This window comes from Columba livia, chromosome 14 (assembly GCF_036013475.1).
Source record: "Columba livia isolate bColLiv1 breed racing homer chromosome 14, bColLiv1.pat.W.v2, whole genome shotgun sequence".
Classification (NCBI taxonomy): domain Eukaryota; kingdom Metazoa; phylum Chordata; class Aves; order Columbiformes; family Columbidae; genus Columba; species Columba livia.
The window spans coordinates 18122040-18147029 of record NC_088615.1 but is presented as its reverse complement, the minus strand read 5'-3'; the positions used below and the strand labels follow the sequence as shown (position 1 = coordinate 18147029).

The following is a 24990-nucleotide window of genomic DNA, read 5'->3' as shown; positions in this document are numbered from 1 at the left end:
AACCACAATCCTGGCACTTATGTGACTGCGGAGAAAGAAGGGAGCAGGGTAGAGTGTTTTCTGCACCAAACTGGCCTGTCAGCAGCCATCAGGATGTGGCTTGTGGCAACTGGGCCCTGGTCTTGGCCATGCCTGGCCACCAGATGGGACTGTGATTTGTCATTCTGAAAATGTCCTAGGGGGTCCCTTCTACCCTGAGACAACGTTTTCTTCCCCAGCAGCCCACCTCTGCCCTCCTGGCAGGCAGGAGGAGCACCACTCCCAGTAGCAGGTTACAGTTATGAGGGGTTTGTAAAGGTGCTGGAGGGGGCCAGACAGCACTGACCAGGATCTGGCCCCATGCAGGAGTCTGCTTCACTGGTGCTGATGCCTCCAGCATGGTGGGGTGGAACTGATGGTACACTGGCTGCCACCAGCGCTACTGACACCCTTTACCCTGCCCCTCCAGCTGCTCCCACTGCAGACCTCAGCACCTTTCACGTGAGCAGTGGGTGCTTATATTTACCCAAACAGCCTACTCTAAGGGGCAGAGGCAGGAGCCCAGTGGGATGGCACATGGCAACACCAGAGGGTCCCTGCACACCCTGAGGGGCCCCGTGCACCCTGTCTCTGCACCCCACCCTCAGGGTGGTCCTTGAGACCACCTGTGCCATCCTCAGCCCTGGGGATGTGTCACCCCCCGCCGGAGCAGCTGATGAGGGAGAGGGAGGAAGGCAAAAGCCGCACTGGACTGTTGCTGAGTTCTGCTTCTGCTTTGTAGGAGCAAGGCTACGATAAGGAGAAGCTGCTGTTCCACACCTAGCTGCATGCACAGAGACTTGTGCAGGGTGTCTCCTGCCACTCCCACCCCCCACAAAGGCTTTTGGGGATGTTGTTGGGGCAGGCAGGGACCAGCCTGGGTTGGAGCAAAGGGGGTCTCCAGGGAGCTGGACCCTCAGGGCTGGGGGCATCATTATCAGCTTTGCCATCAAGAGCAGATAAGGGTGTTGTGAGATATCAGCCTCTGACATCCTCCATGTGAGAGGTTGGGTAACAGCTGAGCCAGACTAACTGCCAGCCCCACGGGGGTCTTGCGAAAAGCATTATGTTAGAGGCAGCTGGGTTGGCCAGTGGTGGAAGTACAGGCTCTTTACAGAAGAAAAACTCTCTCAATGTCCCCCTGCCACCCCAGACCCCACTGCCATCCTGCCCCTCAGTTCACTCCACATCCCCCTGGTCATGGGGCACCAGCAGTGGGATGGGTTCCTGCATCCCTGCATCCCTGCAGCACGGGGAGAAATTCATGTTCCCAACATTTCACCCAATGAGCCCCAGTGCCAGCACTCCTACATCCTCTCACCAGCATGAACATTTTAGCCTGTTTTCCCATTTTTGGCAGCACCTTCTTTCCCGCACCTGCACCCTGCCCAGTCCCAGGCCACGGTGGATATAGCAAATATTTCCTCTTCCCTGCAGGCAGAGGTAGAAACGGCAGATAGAGCCTAATGCACCCAAGCACTTCAAAGACCCCTCTCAGGGTGAGGGGTCTCAGGGAAGCCTGGTTGCCCCATGGCAATGCCTGTCATGGTGGGATGCAGGACCCTTGCTGGGAAAGTGAAAGAAGGAGCGGGGAGGCTGGGGGGCCGCCCCCAAAGGAGGGCAGTGCCTGGCTGAGGGCCAAGCATGGGGCAGGAGCATGCTCAGGAGGGGGCAGGACAGGAGGGTGGGACAGGGATGGGGGCCAGAGGGTTGGCCCAGAGGAGGGACCGGCAGTGGGAGGCGTGGGCTGGGTGCTGCGAAGGCTGGCTGCACCCGCAGCGGTTCCTGCAGGGCTGCCTGCCCCAGCCTGCAGGCTGAGCCCTGTGCCCACCGGGGACATCTTGGCATCACCCTGGAGCAGGACGGCCAAGGAGGCTACAGCGGCACTGCCACCATGCTGCTCCACCGGAACCGTGGACCACGAGAGGTGAGGGAGAACCCCGAGGGTGGCAGGGGACAGATGGGACAGACAGAGGGATGGCGGGAAGGTCCAGGACTACCTACTTCCAGCCCACTGCACTGGCTGCTCCACATGAGTTTGCAGGGACAGGGACAGTGTCCATCTCCCTGTGAAGCGCCACCGCCCATGGACACAGCCAGACTGCCCCAAAGTGCCTCACCACAGCCCAGTGCCCGGCACAGCCCCACTGCCCTGGTATGGGGAGGTGTCAGGGGCCAGGTCCCCACAGGGGACTGCCTGCTGGAGCCCCAGGCAGGGCAGGCAGCGGGCAATGCTGGCTACAGATCCCTCAGGTGATATAGGCACAAGAAAGGGGGAAATTGTCCCGTTTCAACACCAGGCTGCTGAGCAGAAGTAGATACAGACCTTGAAGTCTGTGCCGGAGACACCCAGCCTACACTGGTACAGGACATCACCCCCCACACCCCCCTGCCCAGCCCTTTGTGTATATCTTACATCAACAGGCGGCCTTCCAGCTGCCATGTCCCCCTGCCCTGCTCCCCCAGCTTCTCAGCCAGCTGCTGCCATGGCCGTCCCTCCTCAACGCACGCTGCTCAGCAGCCATGAGGAGTCCCCAGCAAACACCCACCACGCAGACCCCACACCCACACATCTCACTGACAGCATCCCCTGCCACGTGCTCCCAGGGACACCATCACCTCCACCACCACGCCAGCCTGCCCATGCTTCCCCATGCCACTCATGCAACCCCTGCCTGTGCAGGCAGTGGCGTGGAGGAGGCAGATGCCTGTGCCGGGGCCCCGGGCTCATGTAGGATGGATCCTGGCCCGGCTGTCCCGCGGGAGGGGGCAGGGGATGCGTGGGAGCGTGCAGGCAGCAGGAAGGAAGCCTGCTCCAAACAATAGAGGGAAATGGAGGAACTGGAAAAAGACTCAGTGGCAGCACAGTCAGCACAGATGGTTTAGTGCGGAGGAGCATGATTCATGGGAAAAAGGCCCTCGGCACCGCACAGGGAGCCCGTAGATCTGCCCCGAGGCCGGGCTGGCAAATAATTTGGGGATGTGGGACCCAGCGGGTGGGCACCATGCTAAGTGTGAGCCCGAGGCTGTGCCCCTCCATCTCAAGCCATGGGTGCTGGCAGCGGGGGCGCACAGGAGCCCAGTTCTGGCTGGGGGGTGGGAGGCTGTCCCCCCTCTGCCTGCCGTGAGTCATGCTGACCTCTCCCATGCCCTCACCAGTAGCAGAGAGAGAGAGATTATGGTCTGGCCCTTCCGGCCGCAGAGCCCTCCCCGTGCTGGCCGGCACAGGAGCTCATCCCCTGGGAGGGGCCCAGCTGCTCCCCGTTATCTGCCTCAGTCAGCCCCTCTGCTGGGACACCCCCTGGCTCTCGTTCTCCTCCTGCTCCGTCCCACGCACGGCAGAGCCCGAGGTGCCCCAGCACCCGGTGTCTGCTCGCCCACCCACTCCCCCGTGAGCCCCCAGCTGCTCGGTTCCTGCCTGCGCTCGGGTCACAGCCTCGCCGACAAAGCAGGGCCAGGATCTGGCAGCTCCGGGGAGGGGCGGAGAGGCTTCAGGCTGAGGAACAACAGGATGCTGGCTTCTTGAGCTAGGAGGTGAGCAACTCCAGGGAGAACCGCTGCACGGAGGGACCTTCGGGTGCATCCTGCTCTCCCACCCACAGGGTCTGTGGCCTTCATGGCAGCTGAAACCCCCCTGTCCCTTTCTGCTTGCTTCTCACCCCTTTCTCTCCTCCTTCCACAGATGATGGGCTGAGCATCTGTGGCAGAGGCACCCCAGGGCCATGAGCTCCCCGTGTGGCCCTGACTCCGATATTGCAGACTGGCTGGCCACCATCCATTTGGAGAGGTACCAGGATGTCTTCAGGCAGCATGGGTACCACCTTGTCAGAGATGCCACCTCGCTGGATGGGGACCACCTGCAGCGGATCGGCGTCACCGCCACCGGTCACCGCAAAAGGATCCTGAACTTGGTGCAGCAGACACGGATGCTCACTCCATCCCAGAGGGGACCTGAAGCAGGAGACACCCATCTCCAAGCCCCCGACGTCCTGGATGCCCCTCAGACAGGCAAGTATGCCATGAAAGCAGAGCCAGGAGGTGCTACTGATGCCTTTGGGACACAGCAGCACGTTGCTGCGCCCGCCCAGGCATCACCTCTAGAGAAGGACCCTGCTCCTCCCATCGTGAAGCCGGTTCCCAAGCCAAGGACGGTTTTCCCTCGCTTGAAGCCGGAGCAAGGCTTGGTGCCCACGCCCCTGGCACGCACCACAGTGCCAGTACACAGCCTGGACAGTGACAGGACACCTGCAGCCTTTGTGGTGCTGGAAGGGTTTGTGCCAGGGGAGAGCTCCACAGATTTGGAGAGCCCGGAGCCCAAGCCAGTGTTGCCGAGTGGTGCAGGAGAGACTGTGGCCATGGGCATGGGAACATCCCGGCGGAGAGCGCGAGAAAATGCTCGGAAGGAGACAGCCCCCCCACCAGCTCCAGACCGTGGACAAGCCCTGGAGGCACTGGAGCAATCCTCCCTGTCTGCCCCGTCTGTCCCACCGCGGCTCAGCCACAGGGTCCCTGCAGCCGATCCCAGCCCTGGGAGCGTGATGGAGGGTCACCCCGCATCCAGCCCTCCCCTGCCTGCCCCAGCTGCCCCGGCCAAAAGAGAACCCTCGCCATGCCCCAGGTCAGCCTCACAGCCGGGCTCAGGGCAGGGCAGGCTGGAGATGGTGTCCAATGTCATCTATGAAGGACTCAAGCCCCCGTCAGCCCCCACTGAACACTCAGGAGGGGAGGATGTTCCCCAGGGTCGGGCTCTCGCTCAGCCCCTGGTTCTGGCCCTGCAGGAGCTGACCCAGCCGGACGACAAGCACAAGTAAGCAGATGTTTTTCCTCACCCTGGGGGAGCAGAGGGGGGTGCAGAACAGCCAGAGAACCCCCATGCCCAGGCCCCCATCCTCAGTCTGGCCCTGCTTGCCTCCAGGTGCCAGAGCCCTTTCACCACCCCCGCCCCATGCCCTGCCCAGGCTCTGAGTGGAGCAGTCCCACAGCGCAGCTGGGGTCCCTCTGAGCCAAAACGGTGGCTCGTTCAGGTTGGGGAGAGAATCAGCTGCCTCTCCTCTCCACCCAGACAGCAGGGCTGGGGGTCCTCAGCATGGTGAGGGGGTGGCTGAGGGCTCTGGGGATGGTTGGTGCTGGGAACAAAGCGGGAGATGTTAGAGGGGGTCTAGTTGGGATAGGAAATGCCTGGCAGCCCCAGGAGACAAAGCCCAGAAGGTCCCAGTGTGGGGAGGAGAAGGAAGCAAGGAGGGCACTGGAAGAACAGAGGGGATGCTGCACATCCCAGGGGGAATAAATCTGGGCTCAGCCCTGGTCAGGCTCAGCCTCCAACCTGTGTAAACCAGATGGGAAAACAAGGTGGAAGAATCTCCCAGGCTCTCAACCTGCCCCATCTGCAGTAACTCCTTTCCTGTTTTTCAGCAGTCCCAGCTGGCCTGGTGGGGGCCTGCCCCCCATCCCACAGAGACCCCTCGGCAAGACAGGTGAGAGCCCCCAGGCCACCAGTGTGCAGCGGGCACATCCCACTGTCCCCAAGGAAGGGGAGTGAGGAGGACGTCCACACACCTTCCCTTCCCCTCAGGTCCTACCCTGTACTCCTGCCCCACTCAGGGGCTGGGATGGTCTTCAGGCTGGTGCATCTGTTGTGCCGATTGCCCTGGATGTTGGGGTGTATTGTGGTGGGCTCGGTGGGGGGGACCCCTCCACGGTTGGCAGTCCTGGCACTGCTGACTGCCTTTCCCTCTCATGTCTCTGCCCACAGAGGTCAGTGAGCCGCTCATCAGCCCCTACAGCGAGACTATCTTTGGGCAGGTAGCGCCAGCCCAGAAGCAGAAGGTGAGAGGAGACACTGGGGATGGTGGCTGTCCTCTGTTGTCACTCTGTGTCCCACCAGCTGCTGCAAAGTAGGGAGCTGCAGCTGGTGAGACCGTGGTGCCCGGCAGTGCCTGGCTGAGCATCGCTGCTGGAGTGGGGGTCACAGGCTGAGGGGATAGGAAATGTAACCAATCTTTTCTGCTAGGGTGTTGGCATCTCCTCTGATCAGAACTACGAGGCAGTGCCTGAGCTGGACCTGGAGCAAGAACCACGCAGGTAGGCACCGCCTCCTCTGGGCTGCAGGGGCTGGGCTGAGCTCAGGGGCTGGGTTTTGCATACCAGGGGGACAGGGGACACAGCTGGGGACAGGCTGAGAGGTGGTGGGGGCTTTTCCCCCACCCTAGAGCCAATCAGGAGCATCTGGGATCAGGTCAGCAGCCTCCAGAAGAGCCGATGAGCTCAGAGATAAGAAGGCTCTCAGGGGGACAGTGCTGGCGAAGAGATGCTCTAGGTGCCCAGCTGGGGCAGTGCCAGTGGCACTGGGCATCTGCACACTGGGCAGAGCTGGGATTTGGCCACTGGGAGCACGGAAACACTACAGGGGATGGGGCCTGCTCAGAAATAGGATGAGTCCAAGCTCTAGATGAAGGGATGTGCAACCTCCAAAGGCCCCAGCATCATCAGATCAGCACTTGCTGATCTGCCACACAGCGAGGGACAGCGGGGTTGTGAGGGGCACCTTTAAAATGCTTTTGAAATGTTCTTTCCATAGCTCCTGATAGCATCTCAGAAAGAGGAAGGAAAGCTGTGCTTCCCATTTCATACGGGGAGGGTTCCTTTTCCTGTGTTGCTTAGAAAGGAGGCGAGCTGCAGCTCAGTGTCCTTCAGCTCTGACCGTGGCCTCACCGGCCAGTGCATCCCCATCCCCCTGCACTTCTGGCCTCAGCGTTGGTTGGTCCAGCCCTTCTCCTGCCCTGGGTGCAAGTCACTGCAGCGTGGCCTGATCAAGTGCCACAGAGAGCCAGACGTTGCAACCAGATGAGAGCCAGGATGGGCCATGGGTAGGAGCTGCAAATACCTGGGAACAGGATTTCTGTAGCCAGAAATATTGAAATCTGCCATGGAGCCTCTGAACCAGCCATTCAGAGCAGGGCTGAGTGCTGGCCCATAGGTCACAGTCCCCATCCATCATCTTCCAGGGAGCTGGGATCCAGAGCATCCCAAGTGCATCAGCCATACACTCAGCCCTGGACCCAGAAGGGATTTGCAGGCTGGGCTTGCTGAGAAGAGTCGTGATAGGCCCACCAGGTCTTCACGGGTTTTTTTCTCCCATCCTGAGAACTAACCTGATGGGGAACGTGAGTGATTAAACAAGAGGAAGAAAAGCCTTTGAAAACATTTTGTGTTGTGCTCATGGACCCCATTGGCCAGCTGTTCCAACACTTTCCTCCCCAGAGCAGCCCCACCAGTCTGACCGTGATCCCCTGGAGCAGAGGTATGGGCTCCTGCTTAGCTGCTGAGCATCTGCCAGCCAGCCCTGGTCCTCTGTGGGTCCTCCTGATCCTTCCCTTCAGCACTGGTGTTTCTCCAGTTCCGCCAGTTACTCATCCTGCTGGCGGGCACCTGGCCACTGGGGATGTTATGAGCATCTCCTGCAGCCCATCAACACCCTCATTCTGGGAAATATTTCCCGCTCCAAACTTCAGAGAGGCCCTCCCACCCCTTTGGCACAATATCTTCCTCCTACCTGAGATACCTACCTACTCTCACCCTGTTCTGGGGTAGTTTTGCCTGGACCACTCTGCTCTGCTCTGTATGGGATCTAAGCAGCCAGTGTCAGCGTTAGACATGGACAGAACCGACAGCCAGCACAAGATATCCTCAGCAAACAGGAAGAGGAATGCGAATTTCCCCTTAAAACTGGGATCTAGGTCTCTGAGGGTCCAGCAGAGCCTGGAGCATAGGGTGGAATTTGCTCTCCCTGATGCTGAGCACCTTCATCTGAGCTGGCAATGCTCAGCCCCCTGCAGTGCTGGTGCAACTGCCCTGCCTTACACACACCTGCTTTGAGACCACACCTGGAATATTGTGTCCAGTTCTGGGCTCCTCGGTTCCAGAAGGACAGGGAACTGCTGGAGAGAGACCAGCGCAGGGTAACAAAGATGATTAAGGGAGCGGAGCATCTCCCTTATGAGGAAAGGCTGAGGGAGCTGGGGCTCTTTAGTTTGGTGGAGACTGAGGGGTGACCTAATTAATGTTTACAAATATACAAAGGGTGAGTGTCACAAGGATGGAGCCAGGCTCTTCTCGGTGACAAACAATGGTAGGACAAGGGGTAATGTGTTTAAGCTGGAACATAAGAAGTTCCACTTAAACTTGAGAAGAAACTTCTTCTCAGTGAGGGTAACAGAGCACAGGAACAGGGTGCCCAGTGAGGTTGTGGAGTCTCCTTCTGTGCAGACATTCCAACCCGCCTGGACACCTTCCTGTGTAACCTCATCTGGGTGTTTCTGCTCCATGGGGGGATTGCACTGGATGAGCTTTCCAGGGCCCTTCCAATCCCTAGCATTCTATGATTCTATGATCAGTCTCAGCAGGAGAAAGACAGTGTCACAGCAGTGTCTGTGTCACCCCACAGAGCTTGGGGGACTGGGTGAGACAGCAACTTGTCAGGCATCATGGTGGGGACGGTGGGCCCTGCCCTGGTTTGCATCGAGATCCATGATGAGATGATCCTCAGCTACCTGGACTGCTTCTCATCACACCCCAAAACATCTCCCCTGCAGAAAAAGAAATATTGGGGATGATGTGTCCTTGGTAGCTTGTTCCTATCTCCCTACCCACTGCCAGGTGCCCACCAGCAGGTTGCTTGTCTGGCCCATGACCCCCAGTTGAAGTAACCAGATCCAACAGGAGCTCCTTGGTTCCCTCACCACCAGCAGATCCCTTTCTTCCATTTCCTATCCTCCGTCCTCCACCAGCTCTTTCACATGAGGACTGATGGACTGAGACTGCCCCAACTTGGTGTACCTCAGGCATCATCCTTTCAGGCTCAGCTGACCTGGAAATACCTGGAAGTAGCCTCTCCTTGCCTTGGGGTCTCCTTTGGCCCTAAGGTTAGATGTCTTCACTGCCTGACACCAGCTGAAACGGGAAATGACTTGGCTTTTGCAGGCTTGTTGCTTGGAGGCTTCCTCCACTGACCCTGTCCTCAAGGGCAGAGCTGGGACATGGCTTAGATCCTGGTGCCCTCCTGGGATGCTGAGACAGCCCGCTTCAGCCAGGCCATGGGCTTTGCTTGTCCCTGCCAGATGCTGCTTGTCCTGCGGGTTCTTGTGGTTTCAGTGGCTGTAAATGACTCAGGAAGAGGATCTCATGGATTTTTCCCTTTTTCTCTTGCCCTGACCCATTCAGTGAGTCTGTCTCCCACTCGGCTCTGTTACCCAAGGTTGATGTCCACCTGCGACATACAGAGTCCTCCAGCCACCCTGTTCCCTGGCCAGTCCATCCTGAAGAAGCTGGACACCGGGGTTGGACTCCAGCCAGACAAACCACCCTGCCAAGACTCTGTTATTCTAATTAAATAGCAATTTTCATGCTGTTCTGAGCCTCCCAGCCACCCATGGCCACTTCTTATCTTCCTTGCAGACACTGGAGCCAAATAGACCATTTTCCCTCTCCACCTGCCTCCTCAGTCCCATACACCAGCCCACTTCTCGGAGCTGACCCCTGGCTTGGGTGGCTCTAGCCCAACATCCTCCCAGGGAGACTTCAGGTCTTGCTTCTGTCCCACATGGCTCAGGGACATCTGATGGCCTCATAAGGTGCCTGTCCAGGGTCAAAGCACAGATCTGTGCAATGCCTTGGCTCCCATGATCAGGCATTGCTCAAACCAGGTGCATGGAGAGTTTTTGATGAGGGGAGGTGTTTTGGATCATTCCCCTCATCCAAAAGCATTTCTATCACATGGAGATGTTTTCTCATATTCAGTAGCTGCCAGTAGGTTTCTCCTCCACAAATTTCCCCATCTACAATCGCCCATGGTGAGAAGTCCCACAGATCAGCCACTTCCCCATGTGGTTCTGCACCCTGTTCCAGCTGAGTTCCCTGTCTGATGGTCTTCAGCTCCTGTGACTGAAGTGGTGATGGCCAGGAGATGCCTCTCTGACCTTCTCATGCTGATCACCAGTTCAGAAGCCTCCCTACATCACTCACCCTTCTCAGACAGAAGCTGATGGGGCATGGACCATCCTTGCTGACTTTCTTGGGAGCCTTTTCTTCGTCCAGGTGCTGGATTCCACAAGTGACCCAGTGGCACGGGTGCTCTCCTCCTGGTGCTGGGGTGTCCCACTGCCAACAGCAGACACTGCTGTGGCTCTGTTCCTGCCCATCACCACTGCACCCGGGCAGCTCCTCTGTGAGCTCCTGGGATGATCAGAAATTTTCCAGCACGTTTCCTTTCCAGGGAAAGACAAACATCTGACTGAGAGGGCTGAGGGGAAGGGGCAGGCTTAGCAGTTTATTTTTACAATTTCCTTTTATTGTTATGGCTGGACAGTCACACCAGGCCTGGCTGGGGGTTTCAACGTGACTTCCCAAGAAAAGGAGATGGATGCAGGAGCTCTACCAGCCTAATCCCTTTGCAAAACATTTCAGCTGGATGCAAGAGGGGGACAGAGGCTGCTGTGGCAGAAGGACCTTCCCAGTGCCATGGACGCTGGAGGGGTGGAGGGAGAGGACAGGCTGAGACCTCCAGTGGGGATGGACCCAGGGTGGGTGCAGAGCAGTGAGGTGGATGTGGGCAGGGGAGCTGCCTGACTTCGGTTTGCTGTCTGAGGTGTCAAGAGGAGAGGGAGGTGGTGCAAAGGGTTTGGAGATGTGTGGTGGCCCATGCGGTACTACCCAAGATGAAGAAGTCCATTTTGGCAGCTACTCCCAGCCTTGCCATTGCATAGGACTGGCTGAGCCTCAGGCTTCTGGTGGCCACAGGGCTCATCAGCACTGAGCCCTTGTCCTATCCTGCTCATGGAGATGCAAACACCCATGTCACTGGGAGCTCAGGATGAGTCCAGGAGCAGTGTGAGACATCCCCAGATGGATGGTGTTGACTTAGACCCCATATGGCAAGCAGCCATGCTGCCACAACTGCACTCCCACAGCCTCATTTCTTGCAGGATGAGCAGTGAGTGCAGCAGCGAAGGAAGGAGTGAGGATGAGGAGACCCGGTCCCGGCTCATCAACCGCATAGTCCAGAATGACACAGAAGGCTACTCCACTGTGGAGGCACCGCAGGCCGAGGGTGCCTCTTTCAGCTTGGCAGCCCATCTCTACCCAGACGAGGTCCTGGATGACCTCACCATCTCCCCTTATGCCAGCTTCACATCTCTCTCTGAACCCCGACCCACCATGCTCAGCGGCTGGCTGGACAAGCTCTCCCCACAAGGGTACGTGCCCACCTGTGGCATGCTCCCCATAGGTAAAGCCCCCTCGGGCAAGGCCGGTGAGGTGGGCATACTGGTCATCAGGCTACTGGGTCAAACAGGAGCCTCTTGGATGCCTCAGCTGTGCTGAAAGGGTCTCCATGCAGCCACCCTTGGGGGAAGGGGTGTCTATGAGAGGATGTGGGGTTTTCAGGGGGACCATCCCCTTCCCAACAGCCCTGTTTCTCTGCCATCCCAACAGGAACTATGTCTTCCAGAGGCGCTACATCCGCTTTGATGGGAAGAACCTGATGTACTTCAGCAGTGACAAGGTACGAAGGGCCAGAGCAGGGAGGCTACGCCATGCCACATAAGCATGGTGACTTCTCACCACGTGAGCTGCCATATCCCTTTTTCCTCCCCTTGTCCTCCTCTTGTAAGGAGCCAGCATTGCTTTACCATTGCCAGGACAGAGTGACCGTGCCCCTGTGCCTGGGGGCCTCTGAGCACAGCCCTATACAATAAGAAGCCCAGAGCAGTGAGGGACCCTCTGCCAACAGGGCGCAGGTGAGGGGGGCCCTGCCAGCTCACGGGCCCTGGGACTGGCTTTAAATGAGGGATCTCTGGGTCCCAGCCATGCACCCATCCCTACCAGAATGCTCAGTTCCTGCTCACTTGCGGGTCCTCCCTGGGTGGTGCATGAGGCAGCACGCAACCAAGCACCCCGGGGACGTGGGGTTGTGTTGCACAGAGGGGCTTTTCTCACTGCAGGCACTGGCACTGTGGGTTATGTGCATGGGATGAGTCAACAATCGTTTCCTGTCCCACGGCCTCTCATCCTTCCATGGGGTTCTGCATGGCCCCCTTAGGCCTGTGGCAGGTTACTGGTGGCTGCCCCAGTCCCACGGCACAGACAGATGGGCTGGCTCCACATCAGTGGCACCCATGCAGAAATGGGTACCATGCATGGCCCAGGAGCAACCACTATTGCAGGAGCCTGCAGGCTTCCCTGTCATGTCCCCCTAACCCTATGGCTGTGGTGCCGGTGTGCACAGCAAAGCAGGTGCTGGGGTGGCTGGGTTATGGAGGTGCCCCACAGGAAAGGCAAAGGGAGGTGACCCTGCCTGGGGCTTATTCCAGGAGCCCTACCCCAAGGGGGTGATCCCGCTCTCTGTGATCGAGAAGGTTCGCTCCACCAAGGACAACAAGTTCCAGGTCTGCACCAGCCACCGTATCTTTGTCTTCCGTGCTGAGAATGAGGGTAAGCAAAGACCCAGGCCGGGGCCCACCAGTCCCCAAGGAACCATTCCTGCATCCCTCCTCCAGCCAGAGCATCCCATGGGCACCTCTCACTCCCTCCCCAAAACGCTTGGCCACAATGAGCCAGGGGACCTCTCCCCTGCTATGTCTGCTGGGTGCTCTGCTCCATGCTAGGGCTGTTGGGAAGGGCTAAGACCTGCTCCCTCATGCCTGGTCCCCAGCCCAGAGGAATGAGTGGTGCTCCACGCTGCAGAAGGTGATGGACCAGCACCGGGGAAGCTCCCGGCCTCGGCCTGCCAACACCTCTCATTGCCAGAAGTCAGGCACACTGGAGCTGAAGGGCCAGAAGTCCAAGGTGTTCGCAGCTCTGAGCCTGCCTGAGATGTGGCTGTACAAGAGCGAGCAGGTTGGTGGCCAGACCAGACACCCCACTGTGCCAATGGTGGATGGGGGTGAGAGTGATAGGGGGAGCTTAGCCAAGGTCAGTGCCAAAGGGAGAGCAGAAAGGAAAAGGATGGGCAGGAGAAAGGGAATGGTGGAGATCCTGCATGGGGCAGCCATAGTGGGAGCCTGGGCTTGGAGATGCTGGGACTGCCAGGAGAGGACATCACCCCAATATCCTCCCTGTTACCAAATTGTCTTCATCTCTGCTTGGCACTTAAGTCTTAGTCGCATCAAATTGTCCTAATCCATCACAGGACAGGTGGATCAGTGACCAGATTACCACCAACAAACACGACTGCTGCAATGTGGGTTTGACCTGTGGGAGGCAGCAGGTCTCTGCCGGCCCATCACACCCTGTCCGCTGCCCATGGATGTCCCACCTCCTGCCTACAGGGGTATTTTTCCAGTCACCTGGTTTCCAGTTTGCCTGGCATGCACGAAGCAGCATCAAGCCTCTGGGGTTTTTGCTCATGTTGCTTTATGAATGTGCCTGACTCAACGCAGACTTAAATCCCCAAAACAGAAAGATTTGAATGTCCCAGTTTCATGGGCTGTTGGCAGAACTTGCCTTTCATTTTAAGGCATAACATGCTTGTTGAATGCTTTATGTCAGCCTACGTGGGACGGCTGAGGTGTGGCAGGCAGGTCTGCCTGGTCCAAGCAGAGCAGTGATGGAAGTGGGGTGCAGCTTCCTGGCTCCAGCCCCAGAATCACAGCCATATCCAGTACGGTGTGTCCACCATGGCCACAATGCTGCAGAGCCAACACCAGTGTCACTCTGAATTGCAGTTCTTTAAAATGGGCATTGGCATCTGCGTGATCGAGATGCGTGGCTCCACCATCCGTGAAGCCAAGAACCGCAGTTTCGAGCTCATCACCCCCTTCAAAATATTCAGGTACCCTGGGTGTCTGGGTGAGACAAGGTGGGGGATGCAATCGGGTGCTGGACCTGAGTGTTGGGAGCTCCAGGTCCCTGAGTTTTGGCTGTGCTGGTGCTTGTAGCTTTGTGGCGGAATCAGAGCGGGAAAAGCGGGAGTGGATGGAGGCCCTACAGGAGGCCATAGCTGAGATGCTCTATGACTATGAGGTGGCAGAGAAGATCTGGTCCAACAAAGCCAACAAATTCTGTGCAGACTGCTGGGCTCAGAGTCCTGACTGGGCATCCATCAACTTGTGCGTGGTCATCTGCAAGCAATGTGCAGGCCAGTACACCTCCCCAGTGGGCACAGGTGGTTTCCAGTGGGTGTGGGCTGGGTCTGCCCGGGCAGACAGGGTGCTGGCTGGGGTACAGGTATGATTTGGGTGCTGGTTCCCCAGCAGGATCAAGGGCTGCTCACTTGTCTGCTCTCCACAGGGCAGCACCGCAGCCTGGGCTCCAACATTTCCAAGGTGCAAAGTCTGAAGCTCGACACCAGTGTCTGGTCCAACGAAATTGTGCAGGTAGAGGCACTCAGAGAAGGGCGTTGGGGTGGGCACAGCATTTTTGTGGGCCAGGCTGCTTCCCCAGGCAGGGCAGTACCCCCACAGTCTCCCCTGGGACGCAGGGGTGCCGGGCATCCTGCTCCTCCAGGCTGGCCCTGGTGCTCACCATGACCATGGGACTCTCCTGCAGCTCTTCATCATGCTCGGAAATGACCGAGCAAATCGGTTTTGGGCAGCTCACCTCCCTGCTGCTGAGGCCCTCTGCCCGGATGCCAGTGCCGAGCAGAGACGGGACTTCATCTCTCGCAAGTACCGAGAGGGACGGTACCGCCTGCCCCATCCCCACTACGCCACTCAGGAGGATGTGCTCCAGGTAGCGACCACCTACCCACCCCAGAGCTCTGGCTATGACATGCTAACACCTCCTGCTTGTCTGTGTGCACCCACAGCCCCATGCCTGGCAGTCCTGGTGGGAGGTTGTGCGCTGTTCGTTCTACCTTTGAGCATCCCTGACAGTGGGCTGGGGGTCTCTGTGAGCCAGGACACGGTCCCTACAGTCACCTGTCTCATCCCAGGCACTGTGCACTGCAGTGGCAGGACCAGCCCTGCTGAAGACTGTCCTGCAGTTCTTCTCATCCACAGAGGCTGGGCTGGCAGCTGACCCTACCCCTCGCGAGGTGGCTCCTGGGGCCGACCTTTGGTGGGGACCAGAGAGCAAAAGGCCCAGGAACCACTCAGGTAATGAGGACCCTCAAGCCTCATCTAGCTGTGACAGGGGGTCTTCCTCCTTGCCTCTATCCTCCACAGTGTGTCCCAAGGCTGGGGACAGACAGGGCAGCAGGCACTGTGGTTCTCTGGGGGACTGACCTGCCCCACTACACCCTTCTTTTGAGATGGAGCAAGGCGGTGGTTTCCTCTGAAACCCCTTTTCAGGGAACCCCATGCCTGGCACACCCCCTGGCCTACACCTGCAAGAGTGGGGACTCCCTGCCCACCCAAGTGTCCACATTTTGGTGGGTGCCTGCTCCTGCCCCACTCTCAGCTCTGTTTCCTGCAGGGAACCCGCATATACAGGAAGCAGGTCCAGAGGGTGTCTACAACGAGATCACACAGCCAGTGATGCACACTGGGTACCTGTACCGGGCCATGGCCCCCCACAAACTCCCTGGTGTCAAGAAGAGCAAAGAGGGTGAGTGTGAGGAGCTCAAGGGGGCAGCCAGCGGGACACCCACCCCAGTGCCGCTGACCCCCCAGTCCTGCAGACTTCCAGCGCACCTGGTGCTCCCTGGAGAGAGCCCTGCTGTTCTTCGAGACAGAGAAATGCACTGAGCCCTTGGGCCACATCGAGAGTGGGGACCTCATCTCCCTGGGTGTGAGCAGAACCCAGGGGCTCACCAGCCCTGGCCCCACGGAAAGGTACCCCTAGCCTTGCCCCCTTGCTTGCCCAGAGAAACCATGGGCATATAGAGCACTGTGCCCTGCTTGGTGCAATGGGCTGGTCTGGCTCTGGGTGCAGGTTCGAGCTGGTTCATCCTCTGCAGGTTTCGCTTCACCCTCGAGCTCTTCCTCACTGGGGAAAAAGTGCAACAGCTGGGAACCGATGGGCCCGAGACCCTGCAAGCCTGGGCCAGCGCCATTGGCAAGGTAAGCCAGCCCAAGTCACGGCAACCCATGACACTGGTGGGTTCCTGGGCTCCATCCCCACTTCCCTGTTGTGATTCCTCCCACCTCCCCATGCTCTTCATCCTCTGTGGCAGGCACCCTCCTTCCCTTTGCAGGAGCTCCCATCATCCCCAGTGACCTGCCCCCATCCTTGTGGGGGTCTGCACTCAGGGGCTGAACCTTGTCTTTACCGGGCTCATCTCTTGCTCCATCCTGCAGTGGTTCACACCCGTGAGCTGTCACTGCCTGCTGGGCTACGAGTTCCAGCGTGTGGGCCAGCTGCGATACAAGTGCATGCTCAACCCTGAGCGGTGGCAGCAGGCCTTCTTCATCCTGCAGAAAGCCCACCTCTTCATCTGCCCCGCCGAGGATGACGGGGCTGAGGACAGCATCAACCTCCGGCGGCTGCAGGAGCTCAGTGAGTGCCACACTGCAGCATGAGACAGACACCATGTAGCCTGGCTCTGACCCCTCTACTTCTCACCCCAATGCAGGCCTGGTTCCCCCCACGGACACCCCAGAGAAGAAAGAGCTGCTGATCCTGGTGGAGATGGGAAGGTGAGTGCTGGCTCTGTGAAGGATGGGGAATGTACCAAGCGAGTTCAGCAGGATGCCTGGGCAAAGGCACTGAAAGGTCAGTGCTGATCCCAAATGAGTGGTGAGGATGCTACTGGGACAGCAGAGCTGTGGCCAAGGGGCTTAGAGAGGTCACCCCAGCCTGGGGTCTCTCACAGAATCAGAGTGGTTATGATTGGAAGGGACTTTTGAAGATCATCTAGTCCAACCCAACTGCTAAAGCAGGTTCCCTCAGAGCAGATCACACAGTGTCACATCCAGGTAGGTTTTGAATGTCTCCAGGGAAGAAGACTCCACACCTGCTCTGGGCAGCCTAGTCCAGGCTCTGGCACCTCACAGCAAAGAAATTTCTCCTCCTGTTCAGATGGAACCTCTTGTGTTTCAGTCTGTGCCCATTGCCTTCATCCTGTCATTGAGCACCACTGAAAACTCTGATCCATCCTCTTGACACCCACCCTTGAGATATTTACCAGCATAAATAAGATACCTCTCAGCTTCTCTTCTCCAGGCTGAACAGTCCCAGGTCTCTCAGCCTTTCCTCATAAGAAAGATGCTTCAGTCCCCTAATCATCTTTGTAGCTCTCCATTGGACTCCAGTAATTTCTTGTCGTTGTTAAACTGGGGACTCCAGTTTAAGAAACCAGGGCAGGGTGTCTTTCAGTTCAGCCTGACTCTGCTTTGCTGCCTGTCCCAGAGCCAGGCTGTGCACACGGGCAGGAGGAGTAATCCATCCACCCTGGGCAACCTTCATTCCCTTTTCTCTGCCCTTGTCGTTCTCAGGACATTTTACCTGCAGGGCTTGACACGGGCAGACTCGGCTGCATGGTACGCCGACATCCAGGCGTCAGCAGGGGGCCGGGGTAATGCGCTGCGGGACCAGCAGCTGAGCCGGGGGGACATCCCCATCATCGTGGACAGCTGCATCGCTTTCATCACCCAGTATGGTGAGTCCAGCATGGTGGTGTCACGGCCAGAGCATCCCTCAGCACACACATGGCAACTGAGGGGTCCGGGCAGGAGGCACTGATCTCAGGGCACCAGCCCCACTGGGGAGTCTCTGGGCAGGATTGGGCCCTAATGGCCCCATGTCCCTGCCCCAGGATTGCGGCATGAGGGAATTTACCGCAAGAACGGGGCAAAATCCCGAATCAAGGTACTGATGGAGGAGTTTCGGCGGGATGCCCGCAATGTCAAGCTGCGCATCAATGACAACTTCATCGAGGATGTCACTGACGTGCTGAAGAGGTTCTTCCGTGAGCTCGAGGACCCCGTCTTCACCCTGGAGCTGCACCCACAGTGGAAGGAAGCTGCAGGTACCTCTTTCACCCAACCCTTGCCCCCACACTGGGCTGCCTGCTGGGGAGTACCGGGGCTGGTATCCTTCAGGATGGGATCCCAGTACCAGCCCTGTCAAGTCTGCATCCACCAGACTCAGAAATGGTCCACAACTCGTTTTCTTCCCTCCAGAAATCTCCTCGAAGCCCCAGCGCCTGGAGCGGTACAAGGAGCTCATTCATCGCCTGCCTCGCCTCAACCACAAGACCCTGGCTGCACTGATCGGGCACCTCTACCGGTCCGTGGGCCATGTCTCCACTGGGTCCCCTGGTCCAGCCAGGGTCCCCAAGGCTGGCAAGCAGTATGGGGTCTCCCCGCTGCCTGGGAAATGCTAACTCCCATTCCTGCAAGACAGCATGAGCTCAGTGCCTGTGTCCTTCCCCATCGGCCCCCTAGCTGATGCTGGGGTGTGATGGAGCAGGCTACTGTGGGACACCTCAAATGTTCCCAAAGTCATCTTGCAGCAAGGGGGAGTGAGAGGAGGTTTGAGAGTAGAGCACAACCCCGTGTAGGATGTAAACTTCACCCGATGATCAAAAAAGAGGGAAAAATACTGACTCAGAATATGAGGTGGGGCTGTTTCAGGAGAGTTTGTATGAGGCAGAGGAGGGTGGCTGGAGCTGAAACTTCACCCAGAGCGGGACCAGCCCCTCACCTCTGTCCTCCCTGTCCCAGGGTGCAGAAATGTGCAGACCTCAACCAGATGAGCACCAAGAACCTGTCACTGCTCTTTGCACCCAGCCTTTTCCAGACCGATGGCAAAGGGGAGCACGAGGTCAAGGTGATGGAAGACCTCATTGACAACTACGTCAGCATCTTCAACGTAAGATCCCTGCAGGGGCCTTGCCAGCACTCCTCACTTTGCCTCTGTCCCTCCCCCATTGTATCTCCCCATGCTGTCGACCTTCACCTCCCCCTGCATCCCTCAATCCTGGCCATGTGTCCTCAAGCCACATCCCACTCCACATTGACCCTGTGTACCCTTCCTCCGGCAGATTGATGAGGACCAGGTATCCCAGATGGATCTGGAGAACAGTCTGATCACCACCTGGAAGGACACCCAGGTACTAGGGGTGTGCTTGCTGGCCTCCATCACACCAGGGCTGGTGGGACTGCCTGGAGGATGGGGACACTGCCAGCTGCCCACTCTGGGTCCCCAGTGTCCCACACCAGATATTTGGTGAAGGACCTATCCACACTTGTCTCCCCTTCACTCACCACTGCGAGGCTCCTGCCGAGGAAACAAGCAGCCCCAGCTCCCTGGGACACCACCACCAGTCCCTGAGGAGAGGGGATGTGCACAGCATCCATGACAGCACAGCACCAATGCCACCCACTCTTTCCCCAGCTCTCACAGGCAGGGGACCTCATCATTGAGGTTTACCTGGAGCAGAAGTTGCCCGACTGCTGTGTCACCCTGAAGGTGAGTCCTAAAGGAGGGCCCTGTGGGAGGGATGCAGGGTCCTGGTGCTGCCTGTCCCTGGGACACATCCTGCCACCATCCACCACAGCTCCCTGTGTGTCCGGCTCCAGGTGTCCCCCACGATGACAGCAGAGGAGCTCACCAACCAGGTGCTGGAGATGCGCAATGTGGCAGCCAGCCTGGACATCTGGCTGACCTTTGAGGCCCTCGAGAATGGGGAGCTGGGTGAGCATGGGCAGATGGCAGGGGAGGATGCTCTCAGCATGGCTGGGCTGGTGAGGAGGAGGTGTTTGGTACAGGTGGGTGGCTTGCTGCCAGTGGCAGTGGGGACAGGGTCTGGCACAAAGAAGGGGACACAGCAGTGAGAGTGTCCCTGCCTCCCCAGAGCGGCCCCTGCACCCCAAGGAGAAGGTGCTGGAGCAAGCTTTGCAGTGGTGCAAGCTCCCAGAGCCCAGTGCCGCATACCTGCTGGTGAGGAAGGTCCCCATTGGTGAGGGCAGCTGTCTCTTCACAGGTAAGGCAATCACAAAGGGTCCCAGCCCCAAGGGATGTCTCCAGAGGGGGACAGCTCTGCTTGAGCTTTCCCTTGCCCTGGCCACCGCCCTGAGACCCCTGGTGGCATCCCCCTGCAACGCCCCAGACACCCTCATACATTCCCAGCCCCCCTGACCCCCATCTCCCCATGCTGGGCAGGTGTCAAGCGTGAGACCCCCAAGTGTGGGCTGCTGAAATGTCGTGAGGAGACCCCCAAGCTGCTGGGGAACAAGTTTCAGGAGCGCTACTTCGTCATCCGGGACCGGAGGCTGCTGCTGCTGAAGGAGAAGCGGGTAGCCAGGGGATGCTGCAGGGATGGACCTGTGTCCCAAGGGAGGGAGGAGAGTCACGGATAGGGAGCCTGGGGACAGTAGTGACACAGTGGTGGCTGTCCTCCTGGCAGGGGGGCTGGCACTGATCTGTGCTGACCCAAAGGACTTTCTTCCCCAGAGCGCCAAGCCTGAACGCGAGTGGCCCCTGGATGCAGCCAAGGTTTACATGGGCATTAGGAAGAAGCTGAAGCCACCAGCCCAGTAAGTAGGACCTTTCCTGGCCATGGCCCTGGGCCATGCATCCCCCAGTCCCTGTCTAAAGTGCCTGGCACATGAACCTGGCTGCTGAGATCATGTCAGAATTTCCTCAGTTGGGAGGGACCGACAAGGATCATTGAGTCCAACTCCTCTCCCAGCACAGGACACCCCATAGTTCACACCATGTGTCTGAGGACATTGTCCAGTCTCCCCTTGAACACTGTCAGGCTTGGGGCCATGACAACTCCCTGGGGAGCCTGTTCAGTGTCCAGCACCTCTGGGGGAAGAATCTTTTCCTAATGTCCAGCCTGACCCTCCCCTGGCACATCTTCCTGTCATTTTCTTGGGTTCTGTCATTGGTCACTAAAGAGAAGAGTTCAGTGCCTACCCCTCCTCCTCCCCTTGTGAGGAAGCTGTAGACCATGATGAGGTCTCCTCTCACTCTCCTCTCCAAGCTGAACAAACCAAGTGGCTTTAGCCGCTCTTCATATGGCTTCCTCTCCAAACCCTTCACCAACTTTGTGGTCCTTCATCAAGCCCCACCGGGACCCAAAGCCATGACAAGCCTTGGCCGGTGTGGCGAGCTCAACCCCCACCCGCTGCTCACAGTCCCTGGGCTGTGTCTGAGCCCAGTGGTGCTGCCCCACAGCCTGTCTCTTCCTTTCCCCAGGTGGGGTTTCACGCTGACCCTGGACAAGCAGCAACTGTGAGTATCTGCCCCTGCCATCCTGGAGCTGGGGAGATGTTGACACCTGTCCCCGGTTTTTGTGGGGCTGGGACAGCCAGGGGCAGTGCTACGGGTCCCTGGGGGTCAAGGCAGAACTGGTGCCTGGCTGGGGCACACAAGGGACACAGTGGTGGGGCCACATGCTGCCTGGCACAAGGTGGGGTCAGGGTCAATCCACCTCAATGCCACCCTTCCCACCTCCCCATCTACACCAGAACCCCATGGAGATGGATCTTCCAAGCAGCCAGCACCAGGCTCCAGAGGGACCTTCCCACCCTGCCCAGGTGTGCGTGTCACCTGCATGGCTGTGCTGCCTGCCAGCCTTCATGCAACACTGTTCTCTGTCCCCTTGCACCCAACACCAGGTGCTCCTGCACCCTGCACCTCGCCCTGAGCTGGGCTCCATGCCCCATCCTCCCCAACACCGCTGTGCCTGGGCACACCTGTGCACCCCACTGATCCCGTCCCCATATCTATGATGCTGTCAATGCGGGGGCAGCAGCTGGGCACTTTGCCTGCTCCCAACAAGGAAGTGGCTGTGATGTTCTTCTAAGGGCAGCAAGGAGAGCTGAACTGTGGTGGCTTACGGGTGCCTGACGAGCTGTTGCCTTGCCCTGATGCAGTGATTTGGGCATGCGGGATTTCAGAGGTGACTACAGCTACCAGCTGTAGTTGTACCTGGCAGTCTCAGGCTCACAGGCAAGGTGACAAGGGGACCTGGGTACTGCTGGCCCTGCTCCCCAGCAGCTTCTCAGATGACTCATCCGCAGGTACCTGGTGTGCTCGGGGCAGGCTGAGCTGTGGGACTGGACTACCAGCATCCTCAAGGCTCAGGTGGGTGCAGGCTGGCCATGCCTTCCGGCTGGGCTGGGCTGGGAGAGGTCTGGCAGGGCAGCCTGGCATGACCCCCCCCTCCCTGCCCTGTCCTTGTGCACAGCACGATGACCTGCGCCCCGTGATCATGCGTCGGCGCTCCTCCTCTGACCTTGCCAAGCAGAAGTTCGGCACCATGCCACTGGTGCCCCTGCACGGCGACAGCACCGATGCCACCATGCTCTCTGCCAACCAGACCCTGGTAAAGCCCCTGCAGATACCCCTACTCATGGGTGCTCCTACACCCAGCCAGGTCCACACACCCATCTTGAGACCTTGTGCTTGCCCCAGGGCGCCGGTGCAGGTGCTCGCTGCCTGACACCAATGGATGCTTTGGGTGTGTGTCCCTGTGCTCACGGTGTGTGCGTGCTGCATGCTGTGCTCATGTCTGTGGCAGCTCTCCATGCGTGCAGGGCCCTGTGCAGGCACATGGGGTGCTGCACCCCACTGCCCACTGCCCATCCTCTGCCTGCCCAGGCATCCGTGACCCTGCTCTGCGCTATCACGTGCTTACCTCTGCCCGTCTCCTCTGTTTCTAGCGCCGACTGCACACGCGAAGGACTTTGTCCATGTTCTTCGTAAGTACCTACACACGTGAAGCATGTCCATTGCTAGCTTTGCACTGCGCCCTCTGGTTATGGAAGCAAGGGCTTGCTGCAGTATCCCACCCATCCCACCTGCACTTGGAGACATGCCCAGACCATTCTGCCCACACCGCATGGCAGAGGAGGGGGCGCACATTGCTCTGTGTATCCCATACCCAGGGATGGGGGGTCCCTGCATGGTTCCTGCATGGTCCTATTGTGTGCAAGCAAGACCACAACAGTCCAGCCCAGTTCCCAGCACCTCTCCTGTTAGGCACGCTTTGTCCAGAGAGATCAACGTAAGAAGCGCAAGGAAATAGGTTTAAATCCTATTTGCTATCATGTTATTTCTGTGGTGGCCACCTGGCTGGACCTCACCTCGCCTGGCTTTGGGCTCTGCATGGGTGCCCATCTGCCCTCCCCACCCTAGAACACCTCTGCCAAGAGATGCTGGTCTGGTGCCACAGCCTGGTGGCACAGACTGTGCCTCAGCAGGGTCCAAAACACTCACCCTCCATTGGCGATGGGGGAAGAAAAGGGCAACAGTGCTTGAGCCAACAGACCTAGCAGAAGGTGGGTCCCCGTGAGATTCAAACCCAAGGTCAAAGTTGCCTGGGCAGCACCCAAGTGCAGGGAGGGCAAGGTAAGGAGGGACAGGAGGGCTATGGTTGAGCAGAGTGGGAAGTACCCCTCACTCTATCCCCCTGCTCTCCCCCAGCCCATGAAGATGCACCAGGACTCCCTGGAGGAGCAGCAGGAGAAGGAGGTGGACACTGATCCTGTCTATGAGGAGGTTGGCAACTTCCCCGAGCTGGCCGCGCTGGAGCTTGGGCAGGGGTTGCTGGCAGATCTGTCGGCTGTGCCCCCTGTGGACAGGTCCAAGAAGCCGGCCACGTTCCCCGAGCAGCCCCCGGCCACGGCGCTGCGCTCCTCGCTGCCTGCCAGCCCAGCCCAGAGGGTAGCAGGTCCCTCTGTCACCAAGGCCGTGTCCCTCGAAAGGGGCTTGAACCTAGAGAGCGACAAAACTCCAGCCCAGGGGCTCAAACCCACCAAAACGGCTTCTCTGGAGAGAAACATGGAGCCTTCCCTGGTGCTGGCCAGGGACTGGGACCAGGGGGCTGCACCAGGGAGCAGTCCCACCACAGAGACCTCCCTGGAGATCCCCAAGAAGAGGAACATGCAGCCTTCCTCACCCATCAACAACAAACTTATCCAGGAGCTCAGCAGCGTCATCCTCAGGAAGAACGAGAGCCAGCCACCAGAGCAGGACCAGCCGGTGACTTGACCTGGGTGCCGAAGGGACAGCCACTGATGTGGGGGTGAAGTCATTCTCAGCAGCAGCAACGATGGGTACCCCATGTTCCCACACCATGGAGCCCACACCCTCCTCCTCCTCCTGAACCCAGAGCCAGGATTGGAACGGGGACCGGTGGGAACCAGGGTACTAGTGGGGACGAGGATGCTGAGCTGCAGTACCCCCTCTTGGGAGGGTTACGGGTGCTGCCACACATACTCTTGCTCACGGGTGGCATGTCTGCCATCAGGCCCAGCACTGAGGGAAGCAACTAAATGGGAAAATAAAAGCAGGAACCTCGTGCCTGCACATTTTGGAAGCACAGCATAGTGCCCGGCAGGGGGAAGGCAGCACGATGTCCCCTCCCCAGTGCTGAGCCTGTGGGGCAGGGTCAGGACACCCAAGTCATCCCCCACTTCCCTTCTTGCATCTACCATGGTATATTTGGGAGGGGGGCAACAGGAGCAGGGTTGGCCGTGTGTGCCATGTGCGTAGTCCTGGCGATGGAGGACAGTCCTGCTCAGCTGGGGTATTTATACCTGTTCCTTCCACCAGCAGGAAGAAATAAAGGTTTGTTTGTACTCTGGAGGGTTTGGTCACTTCAGGAGAAGCGGTGAGGGATGCTGGGGTCTGGCAGGCGGGGTGACAGGGGTGTCAGGGCCAGGTATCCCACCAGGACACCCAGCACCTCCCATAGCGTCTCCTCTTGGGTAGTAGCCACACCAGGATGCAGCTGTAGGAGACAGTCATGAGGATGAAGGGCAAGACAAAGCCCAGCCCCACCAGGGAGAGGAAATAGTAGGTGAGCAACACGTGCTCATGCTTTCCCAGGACATCGTGGCATGTGGTGATATTCAGGCTCAAGATGTGACTTGTCTGAGGACGCAAAAGCAGAGGGCTCATGCTTAGGCCCACCACCATGGGAACTGCAGAACTGGAGCAAAGTCCCAGCAAACCTCATGTTCAGAGTGGGATTTTCTGCCCAAATCTGCTGCCAGTCTGGAACAATGAGGCCCTTTGTGCAGGGCACCAAACTGCAGGATCCCCCTCCCCATTGAGGGGGTGTCGTGATTTAACCTGAGC

The 24990-nt window shown here is 58.6% G+C and overlaps 1 protein-coding gene across 7 annotated transcripts; it reads left to right on the top strand.

Annotated features, from left to right (window-relative positions):
- Window positions 1–1713: 1713 nt before the first annotated feature.
- ARAP3 (ArfGAP with RhoGAP domain, ankyrin repeat and PH domain 3) lies at window positions 1714–24493 on the top strand. 7 transcript variants are annotated; one of them, XM_065030259.1, is made up of 34 exons: window positions 1714–1945; window positions 3701–4825; window positions 5431–5492; window positions 5771–5844; window positions 6029–6099; window positions 10998–11267; window positions 11506–11575; window positions 12384–12504; window positions 12725–12909; window positions 13737–13843; window positions 13950–14149; window positions 14302–14387; window positions 14560–14742; window positions 14945–15107; window positions 15427–15558; window positions 15632–15785; window positions 15911–16013; window positions 16251–16449; window positions 16526–16589; window positions 17388–17551; window positions 17708–17920; window positions 18075–18180; window positions 18618–18765; window positions 18938–19006; window positions 19291–19365; window positions 19476–19590; window positions 19751–19879; window positions 20059–20192; window positions 20350–20432; window positions 21100–21135; window positions 21927–21990; window positions 22094–22231; window positions 22569–22607; window positions 23332–24493. In XM_065030259.1, the coding sequence occupies exons 2-34, from the start codon at window positions 3741–3743 to the stop codon at window positions 23896–23898; spliced, it is 5409 nt and encodes a 1802-aa protein (XP_064886331.1). In that variant the 5' UTR covers window positions 1714–1945; window positions 3701–3740; the 3' UTR covers window positions 23899–24493. The 7 variants fall into 7 exon arrangements, 6 of the variants coding, with proteins under 6 accessions (XP_064886331.1, XP_064886335.1, XP_064886337.1 ...); XM_065030263.1 differs by having other exon boundaries at window positions 1744–1945; window positions 5434–5492; XM_065030264.1 differs by lacking the exon at window positions 1714–1945 and adding an exon at window positions 2924–3552 and having other exon boundaries at window positions 5434–5492.
- The last annotated feature ends 497 nt before the right edge of the window (window positions 24494–24990 follow it).